Source organism: Pinus tabuliformis, chromosome X (genome assembly GCF_031772625.1).
Source record: "Pinus tabuliformis cultivar Carrire ecotype Pingquan chromosome X, CPIR1, whole genome shotgun sequence".
Classification (NCBI taxonomy): Eukaryota; Viridiplantae; Streptophyta; class Pinopsida; order Pinales; family Pinaceae; genus Pinus; species Pinus tabuliformis.
In genome coordinates, this window is record NC_142308.1 from 1,006,678,804 (window position 1) to 1,006,689,969 (window position 11,166).

The 11,166-nt window shown below is 34.9% G+C and overlaps 1 protein-coding gene across 1 annotated transcript; it reads right to left on the bottom strand.

Annotated features, from left to right (window-relative positions):
• Positions 1-8,633: 8,633 nt before the first annotated feature.
• On the bottom strand, positions 8,634-9,707 carry LOC149143155 (galactolipase DONGLE, chloroplastic-like). Its single transcript, XM_089451709.1, has one exon. It carries the CDS (start codon positions 9,705-9,707, stop codon positions 8,634-8,636), a length of 1,074 nt encoding a protein of 357 aa, XP_089307835.1.
• Positions 9,708-11,166: the final 1,459 nt, after the last annotated feature.

Genomic DNA, 11,166 nt, shown 5'->3' on the forward strand with positions numbered 1-11,166 from the left:
TGAATGATTTTCATGTTGACCACCTCGGATTTTCCCTCTATTTTTATATGAAATGTTGTACTCTTCTTCAACTTAGTTTCCATCATGTCCCACAAATTTGACCAAAAATTCCCAAAAAATCGAGAGTCTCGATCACTTACAATAGAAGTAGGAGACCAAAATGAACCCAAATATTTTGAAAGAAAAGATGAGCTGTTTGTTTAGCTGTAATTTTATTTTTACATGATGTTAGTATACACATTTTTCTCAACCTGTCTACAACTACAAACATGTAATCATGACCTTCCCTTTACAATGGAAGACCTCCTAAAAAATCCATTGAGATACTCTCCCATGGATGTGAAGGTACCGAAAGTGGAGTGTACAATCCTAGTTTCCTATTGCTAGGATCACTTGTTACACACAAAGAACATCCTCTAGTGAAATGAGATACATTACAAAACATGTGTCGCCAATAACAATATCTTTGGAGATTCACTACTATCTTGCCTACACCAAAGTGTCCATAAATCAATGAAGTGTGTGCCTCCCTTATGATAATGTTTCTTTCTCCCTGTGGAATACATAACTTCCCCAAGTGATACAACAAACTATTATGTTCATGGAAATCTAACTCTTCAATTTGGTTTCCTTGACTCAATCTTGCATACACATCTCGAAAGTCATTATTATATGCATATTTCTCAATGTAACTTTCATGTAAAACATAATTTTGATTGAGTATAATAGATGAATTTAAAATAGGCCTAGAAAGAATATCAGCTGCCTTATTGTAGATTCCCTTTTTGTACTTGATAACCAAAAGAAATTGTTGTAGAAAATTCATCCGTCTCAAGTGTCGTGATTGTTGCAACTTTGACTGTGACTGTAAGTACTGTAATGGTTGATGGTCGGTATGGATAATGGTCTTCTTCCCCATCAAGTAGTGTTTCCATTTTTTGACAGTTTGTACCGATGCGTAACGTTCTTTGTCATAAGTGGGATAGTCATTCACAACTCCATTAACAATTTCAGAATGTAATGAGATGGGCTTACCATGCTGCATAAGAACTGATCCCATGGCATAATCACTACCATTCGTTTGAATCTCAAATGATTGTCTAAGATCCGGAAGAGACAATACGAGTGTTGAACTGATCTTTTGATGTAAAGAATAAAATTCTTTCTGTTATACATCTCCCCAATGGAATACTTTCTTGACACTAGTCAATGCATGTAATGAAGTTGTAATGGAAGAAAAAGTAGCAATAAATTTCCTCCAATATTGTGTTGCTCCAAGAAAGATTCTTACCTCTGTAACTATATTGGGCTTGGGCCAATTCAGATTCACCTCAACCTTAGAGGGGTCTATCTTCACTTCACCTACTCCAACAATGTGTCCCAAATACACTAAAGCAGTTTTCCCAAATTCACACTTTGACATCTTTGAAAACAAATGTTCTTCTCTAAAGACATCAAGTACTTTTTTCACATGCATGACATTTTCAACTCTATATTTCCTGAATATGATAATATGATGTAAGTTAACAATGACAAAGTCATCTAGAAATGGTCTCAATACATCATTCATAGCTCTCATGGAAGTATCTGGATCATTTGTAAGGCTGAAAGGCATAACAAGCCACTCAAACAATCCTTGTTTAGTTTTAAATGTGGTTTTCCAAATGTCCTATTCATCTATTCTAACTTGATGACAACCACTTCGTATGTCTAACTCAGTGAAATACTTTACATGCCTCAACTAGTCATGAAAATCATCAATTCTTTGGAGTGGATAACAATTCTTTACCGTTATTATATTCATTGCATGAAAATCCACACACGTGTGCCAAGTCTCATCCTTATTTGGAACCAAAACAATAGGTGAACAACATTGTGAAGTAGGTAGGCATATGATAACTTTGTTCAACAGTTCTTGGAATTTCTTCTTGATTTCCATGCTCTCCATAATCGACATGCCATACATGCCAATGTTTAGAAGTGGAACATCCTGTTGCAGCTGTATCTCATGCTGAATTCCCCTCTTTGGAGGTAACCCCTTTGGTTCCCGAAACATCACCCCATGATTGCTTACCACATCAAAAAAATCAGATTTTAATTTGTCATCACAACCTTCGAAAGATTCATAATCAATATCATTCTTTTTATTGATCATGAGAAGCACACAATTTTTTCTTGCATTTAATAGTCTCTTCATTTTCCGTGCATCAACCAAAGAAATGTTTAGCTTTTTACGAGGGGCTATCACAATATACTCTACCACATTCTTGAGCAACAAATATTTTTTTCGTTGTGATAAAATACTGCTTTCCTATCATACAAATAAGGAATTCCCAAAATGATTCTTGATAAGTCAAGTTGAACTACATCTAACTCAACTTCATCAATGAAATTTTCAGTAATGGCAAACTTGAATAAGCATTTCCTTGTAACCTATAAATTTGAAAGATTGACTATCGAACCCAATGGATATGGCTTATGATGAGGTACAATTCCAAGGTTAAGATTTTTGACCAAATCTTCTAAAATTAAGTTTGATTGTGATCCACTATCAAATAATGCATCAATATTTGTATGATTTGAGATTACCCTTATATGAAACAATTCTATTCTTGATTCTTCATTTGGAATGCTGTTGCGACCATGTGAGGAACTATTACTTACAACAACTTCTTTTCATTTTGTGAGCATGGCTGAAATCTTGGTCTCATCACCAGAATCTATTCCAAGATCATGTTGTGTGGTAGTGGTCACGTTTTGTTTTCACTTATTTTTTTGTTTCTTAGGCTTTAGTTCGGGATGTAATTTCCAACAATGGGTTTCATCATGCCCAGCTTTTGAACAATGTTGGCATATAGTTTTCTCCCCTTCTTCCTTCACACTTTCATTCTTCTTTCCCTTCCATTTTCCTACTTTCTCTTTCTCCTTACCCTTGAAGGGCTTCTTCTTACTACCCTCTTCTTGAACGTTCTTCCTCTCACTTCAAGGTGCATGGCTTTCACACATACCTCATCCAAATTTCTTGTATAGAACATAAGGATAGTATGTTTTAAGTAGGAATGTAAACTCCCAATATATTTCAACAGTGTATCTTGGGAATTCAAGTTTACTCCTAACAACAAAGCCCTCTTTCTAAACTCATGTAGAGTCTTGAGCTATTTGGCCCTTTGGTTACCTAAAATTCTGCCCACTCATTATGGATTTTTCCATATAGGCCAAAGCATAAAACTGTCTTTTAATTATAGAAAGAAATTCAACCCAAGAAATGTATATCTTACCATGAATTCACATTCCCTCTTGAGTAATTTCTTCCCACTAGACTAATGCTACTCCTTCTAGCCTCAATGAATCCAAATTGATCTTTATGTCATCTTCTTGAAGGTTCTGAATTCTGCAATGAACCTCCAATTGTTGAATCCAATTCTCTAACTTTTTTACATTGACCTCACCATTGTGCATGGGATGTTCACACTTAATTTCCAATTTGAGTAAGGGAGTCTTTTCCTTTGGGATTTTTTAATGAGTATGAACAATGTTTTTGGTGGAAGTGGAAGATGATTTTGTTTGAGATGTTGAGGATGAGGAAGATGATGAGGAAGATGAAGATGGTGGAGATGGAGGAGGCTTTACTCCATTACCCTTTGAATCCTTATTTTCATGCTTTTTATCTACTGAGCTTCCTTCTCCATGTGGAAGCTTATAACTCTCTCCATCCATTCTAGTATTCCTGTCTTCATAGAGGACTGTAGCCATGTCAATTATGTCATAGAAAGCTTTCTTGAATGCTTCATCTTCCGAAAGACCTTCAATCTCTCTTGATCCAGACATCATGACTTTGGATTGAAGCTCAGCTTATGGTACTACTTGTACCTCCTTAATATTAATTGAAGGTAAAACCTGAGGTGTTTCAAGTGAAACTGGGATTGAAACTTTGGGCAGAGATTATGGCCTTGTGCCTCTCCTTCTTCTGGGCATTACCTCAGGAGTTGCAGCCAATAGTTTTGCTTCTTCTCTCTGCAACTTTAACCTTGTAAGCATCACAAATGTGCAAAAATTAAAACCGTATTTGCATAAAACTCAAGAAATCAAGAAAATAACCTTTGCTCTGATACCAACTTGATCTGTTGTTGAATGTTAGTTTCGCTGTGCTAATTTAAACTTCACATTTATAAACAAATGCTTGTCAGTTGCTTCATGTGCATAGGTTCCCTTATGTTATTTGTGATTGAAAACAAGTAAATTTATCCAGTTTTATGTTAAGATCATGAGAAAATAGCATGAAAAATGAGTGTTGGACAATGGTAAACAAATGTATACAAAACCCTTCAAAAGAACACTTAACACAGTGTTTTGATGAAGGAGTTCACCCCTCCTGGGCTACATCTACTTCGTCCAGCTTCCATAACTTGGGCCTCCGTATTAATAATGGAAAAAGTGTTGTTTACAAAGCTCTACTGCTCTTGAAACCTACTTCAATATTTTAAAAATTCTCAAATTAGCTAGGAACACCTTTTCCTGTGCTCAATTTGGTTGAATTTTGCTCCAATTATGGTCAAAACTGTTTTCCCTAGAAAACCTCCTCTAAAACTAGAGGAATCTCTAGCTAACTCCACTAAACAAGAGTTAGAGCCAATTTTGGAGGTCCTCCAAAATTTCCGCCAAGTTAAACTGGAGTTTAATTAAATGTTAATCTGGATTAATTAAGCACTAATCCGAGATTACCACAACTATTGTGTTTAATGCAAACCGTTACCTGACACCTAAGAAATAGACGACACATGTGACATAGAATGTAATGGTTATGGTCTTCGTACCCATCGGCGGTTTCTGTGGAGTGGACATATGTCACAGTTAAATGCTCGTCATTGGTTATAGAGAGATGTTAGTGTTGGCTGGTAGCCATTACCGTACCTCGACGGCTATCATGTTCACCTAGGAGGGCTAGCCAGCAGGCTGGCCCTCGTAACTTCTAAATGCAAACATGTTTAATTCAAATATAAATGGTGAACATAACGATTAAGAAACATAGTGTGGGTTCAATAGTATGTCGCAGAGTTTGTTCAGAGCAGGTCCCGGTTCGGCCTCCCGGCCTGCCATAAAATTTTGGTAAACTGCACACCAATTATCTACCGATCCTTTAGGGAGGGACACATAGTGGCCTCTGGGCTTGCCACTTGTCCCCTCCTCATTGGTCCATTCAAACCAATAGAAACTTCCCACATCACTACCTGAAAACCAATCACCATCTGACACACGGCATAATCAGATTGGACAGTTGACCACTATTGACTTTTCATAGTCACCTGCCATGTTAGTAGTATGGACTGCTAACTGTGTAGTGACTATATTTTCTTTTGCAAAATTCCACAGTTTGGCAAAGCAGACAAAACACGATATCTTCCTCATACGAACTTGGTTTTCAGTTAAACGAGTTGTGTTGGGATCGTTTCACTGAGAAGGACGCGATCCTTTAGGGTTTGATCCATTCTGAAAAATTTGATTTTTGAGCTAAATATTAAGCCCTTGATCATTGATCCATGATTCATTAATAAAAATTATATATATATATATATATATATATATATATATATATATATATATATATATATATATATATATATAATTGAAAAGAAATAGACAAATGTTGAAAACCTTAAAGCAGGAGAATATTCTCATTACCTTGAAGGTTAAAGTCGAGACCTTATGGGTGCCTTTTGGAAAACTCCACAGACCAAATTGTTACCACGGAATTTGTAAGCTCTCAGTTCTGGAAGAAGAGAATTGCTCGAGGAAATGGTGAGTGTCGATGACAAGGGGGAAAAATGCGCACAGATCTCAAACCCTAGTTGAGTCGCAGAGCTAGGTTGAGGGAAAGATACCGAGGCGAATGGGCCTCACATGATGCTAGAGAGTAGAGAGTAGTTACCCTGTAACTACCGTTAATCAATGTGCATCATTGATTGAGAGACAAATGTTGAGGACCCTTGATCGTCTATGCATCCCAACAACCCAACTGTGGCAGATGGTGAGAAATTGTAGCGATTTTCTAGATAATTTGATTATTTTGATTCATCATATCCTAGGCCTAAGCTAACGGTGGTACTCCATTCAACCCTAAAACATAATTGAATTAACTAAGTATCATGACACAACGTTGCAAGGTAGATAGTAGTCCCATGAACTTAATAATATAATTAATTTGCCAATCCTAATGATGGTTGAAAAACACAATGTTAATATTAATACATTTTCACATAGGAATACATCAATGCTAAATAAGTGGCAAATAAATGAATTAAGCCTAAACCCTTAATATAGTTCGGTTCCATCATTTGATTAAATGAGCGAGGTGAAAAATAACAAAAAAGAATCTCTCTCAACGTGACAATAGATATAAAATTATGTTATTTAATATGGGCATTGAAATATTTGACTTAAGGTTGACACTAAAATACCTTTTGTTACCAATGTATTTTTGTTTTAAATATCACATTTAAACTGGACTTAGAATGAATTACACATCATATAATATCAATAATACTATTTCCTATGATTCATAGTAAAAGGTAATTTTTTGTTACCCATCTTCATATTAAATAGTGAATAAGTTTCATTTCTTCCTCATACTGAAAAGTAAAATATTTATTTTACTTTGATTTATTTTATATCTCTATATAAAACTATGTAAGATTAACTTGCTAAGTCTTTTTGTATTATATGACAAGAATATGTTAGATTACTTCTCTTTATAAGGAATCAGGAATTAGGATAAAGAAAGTAGAGCCTTATAGTCTTTATTAGGTAGTCTTTATAAGGTTTGAGCACTTTATAGCTGGGTTGAACCGAACCTTGGGGTGGGGATTTATATATGTTATTGAAGTATTTTAATTATGGACAACATAAATCTAATTTGTTGTTACTATTTTTAATTTAAATTATTATTTTACTAATTTTAAATGTAACTTACTATAATTTGCACATGAAAACTTAAAACTTATTTATATATTAAATTTTTCCAAATATACATATAATTAAAATATCCTTCATATTTTAAGTAAATTATTAACGTGCACTTTGTAAATTGATATAAATAATATTTCTATTGAAATTCACTTTGTGAAATGGCTAAATAATATTTCTCTCCTGTATAAACTTATATAGTGATTGCTGAAAAAATGTTCGTTTATCAGAGTTACCTTATTATGTTAAATAATATTTTGATATGTTTTACAGATAGATAATTGAAAAATATAGTATGTCACAAATATAATAATTTAGACTTATGGTAATAGAAAAACAGAGATCATTTCAAACACTTTGATAAATTATAATAGTAATTGATAATATTTTTTATATTAAATTTCTATTATAAAATAAATATATATTTTTAAAAGTATATAGATGTTTAAGTTATAAATTAAGTATTTTTTAATAATAATGATAATAATAAAATTAAAATTTAATTAAATATATATATATATATATATATATATATATATATATATATATATATTTTAATCTAGTAATGTAAAATATATAATGAAATAAATATTTGACACTTATTATAAATCGATATTTATTAATTATTTAATTTATAGACACTAATGTTCTAAGAATCAGAAGAGATGAAGGAGATGCAAGATAAAGAAAGTTGAAAGACCGTAGAGAGGAAAAAAGAAGCTACATTACCAATCTCGCCAAGAAAGACAAGGAGCCATACAATTAGAAATTAAGAAATTATAGGTCGGATAGACCAATTTGGTCTCACTGGATGTCATCATCATAATTATATAAAAATTTAAATAATATACTTTTATAAGTTTAATAATTAATTATATGTAAATTTATTTTTCTATTTTTGCAAATTTTGATTCTTTTACCTGGTTTAATGTATCTCCCTTTTCTTTCAAGTGTGAGGACTTTTACACAACTGGGCAAGGTCATTTACTTAAACACTTTAAGGTATAATGTTCTGTTCATCACTCCAAACGTCGTCCGAGAGAAAAATCCCGGAGTTAAAAAAAAGATTAAAGAACCCAAACGGGTCAGAATTGTCCTGAAAGCTGAGAGTATTGTGCTATATGATGACCTAAAATGTACTGAAGAAAAATATCAACAAATTGTTGAGGGTGTGTAGCAAGCTTGCATTAAAATGATATAATTAGGATTTTATTGTTATCATAAAATCGGATGAATAATAAATCAACAATGATGTTCCTTGACATCTCTAAGTCTATGATGCAACAAACATTCTTAACAAGTCTGCTAGATAAGCGTTCGATCTCTTATAAAAGTTATCAGAACAGTAGAGAAGGGGTTTAATTTGGACAGTGTCATCTAACATCATCCAAGTTTGCTCACAAGGAGCTCATGGTGATAACAAAATTAATCTGATTCAGTCAGTCATCTTACATTTTCTTTTTCTTGTCCAGATTTATTAATGTGATCTTCAATTAATATGCCGCAGCAAGTGGAGCAGGCCCTTTCCGCCCTGAAGACTTGAAAGGTCTACCCTCTCAGACATAGTCTTCAATCAGATGAAGATAAACCACTAAATGGTGGGCGTAAGCAGGATCAAGATTGCGGATGTCACTGTTGTCCAAAACGATCTGTACACCCACGTGAAAGTATGTCTAGGGAAGCCAATCCAACAGTTTTGTTAACCGTCGCCATGAATTTTCGTTGAAAACAAATCCAGGAACTTTGGGAACAACATCCCTGCTATTCACCAACAGCAACACTTTCACTCCTAGCTCCTCCATTCGCAGGGCAAATGCTCTATTCCCTACGCGCGGACTCGCGAATGCAAACGAAGTCACAGGTAAAGGCCGTTCTGGAAAGTTTGAGTTGAGACATTTTTTTATGTCATATGAACTTAACGTTGCCAGGGCAGCTCCCAAGCTGTGTCCAGTCAATGTTACGCTCAAACTTTCATCCTTGAGTTTATCCACCAGTCTTAGAATCTCAGAAATAACAGTATCTCTGGCACATCTTGAATCTTCTCCTTTAGAGATGTAGCAGCTTAAAAATCCTTTCTCTACTCGGACACCCTTATCGCTTAAAGTAGCTGTACTTGATAGTCGGTGTCCCAACACTTTCTTGCTCAAACGAGGAGTAGTTGGAAATCCGGCTACGACAACGTTGTGCTTGAAACGACTAAAAGATAATCGAGCAGGAACTAAGATATCTCTAGCATTCTGTATCCATTCTTGCCGTGTTTCAGTTCCTCTCCAGGCTACTACAATATCTAGCCTCCGTAGTCTTCGTATCTCTTCAGCGTCTGTGCAGACTGCAATAAAGCCAATCCAAACAGATTGCTCTATCGACCTATCCAGTGCATCAGTTTCTGCGTACAAATCCTTGGTCACTTCATAGCCGGCACTACAAAAAGCTCCGGAATGAGCAGACCTTTCACAACTCTCAAACAATTTATCAGGGCTGTACTTACACCCACCTAGATCATTGGTGGAAAGTTCACTTTCAGACGCGTCATAGCACAACTCTGCAAAATCACCATATCTGAGAATCTCAGCTTTGCCTTTCAATACCGGATTAATAGGATCTAATAAACCATTCCACGAGTCTGCTCCTTGAATATCTTGCCACATAGCCGCGAGTGGTATATTTTCGTATGTGGAGGCCTTTGTCAAATCTTCCTGCAAAAGAGGGCAGCTCGAATCTTTTGAGGACGAAGGGAGAAGCCTCATCCTTCGTGGTATTGAACACAGGTGAATGTTTGAAACATCATTTATGATTTTCTGGGGTTTCAAGTGAAGTCTAGAGGCCGGGCAAGTTAACGACTTTAATAACAGCTTAACCTCTGCAGCTGTAAGCAAGATCTTCAATTATATGCAACAGAAATCCCAATATGTATCTGGCCATACGCCAAATACCATTATATAAGGCAGATCAAAGTGGAATACCTTGTGTATCGATATGACATAGGAAACCCATTTGCAACAGCAAGCAGGATAGACTTCATGAATTTGAGTGTCAAAATTGAAATGGTCGCATCAGGATAAAAATTCTCACCCTACTGCTGAACATTGACTGAAAACCTTTTTCTTGAACTTGATGAACCTTCTACCAAAAATTGTCCAATCGTGAATAGGTCTCTTCCCACCTGTGCAACTGTCCCTGCAAAACCATCCATCCGATAACAACGTTGATCGGCATCACGCTCAGTTTCCGAGCACTGGAGATAAGGGAGTATTTTCCCCATGTAACTTACCGCCCCAACTCCCGGATAGGTGAATCAGTCTGACGAGTAATTGAATCAGTCTGAGGATAGTGCACCTCGGCTTAATTCATGAAACATCGGAACGGAACGTTTTTTACGCCGTCTAGGCTGATGATAGCTGCCAAATGCAATTTGGCTAGGTGGGTAATGCCATAAATGCTATTAAGAACATAAGATCCATCCATTAACAAAGTGCATGCAGAATATACCATCACACGCTGCCAGCCCCCATTTCAAGTATTCTCCCCCTGCGGCCCCAGCCAGATATTTACGTCTATTAGGTATTTACCTGATTTTCGCCACAGAAGCAAGTACCAATGATACACCATTCGTTATTCGCGTTGTTCAACCCCTCCCTCCGTCCAATGCACACGAATAATGCATCGAAAGGCCCCATCGCCGCCACTCGCTGTGACTAATTAGTTAGTACGACTTGTACGGTGAGGAAATACCTCTCGTTGAATAAGCATATGTTAGGTAGGAATAACATAAGATTCAACGTTCAAAATTAATTAACAAGTCATATAAAAAACACTTAAATGTATTGATGGGTAGGAATGTTAATCAGATTTAACATTATATGGTACTTAAATCTTTTCGTTAAAGACTAAAATTAAAAATGTAGTAAATGAATTAACTAGTTACATGGTGCCTCTTTCGTATCCCTTTACCATAATAATTACAACATTTCCATGATTTTTTATTTCATTTTTAAATGCGGTAAGATCTCACAACTAAAGATTTGACCATTACAAAATAAAGTATATATATAATTTAAAAATATTATTTTCCAATTTATTATATATTTAAAATATATTAATTATTAAAATAATTAATATAATTGTTTGAAACTAAATAAATATAAATATAATAATTTTTCATATTACTATAAAATAAATTAAACAATACATCATTATGTTTACCAT

Coding starts and splice junctions, on each gene's coding strand:
- LOC149143155 (XM_089451709.1), bottom strand. CDS start 9,707: ATGAGGCTTCTCCCTTCGTCCTCAAAAGATTCGAGCTGCCCTCTTTTG.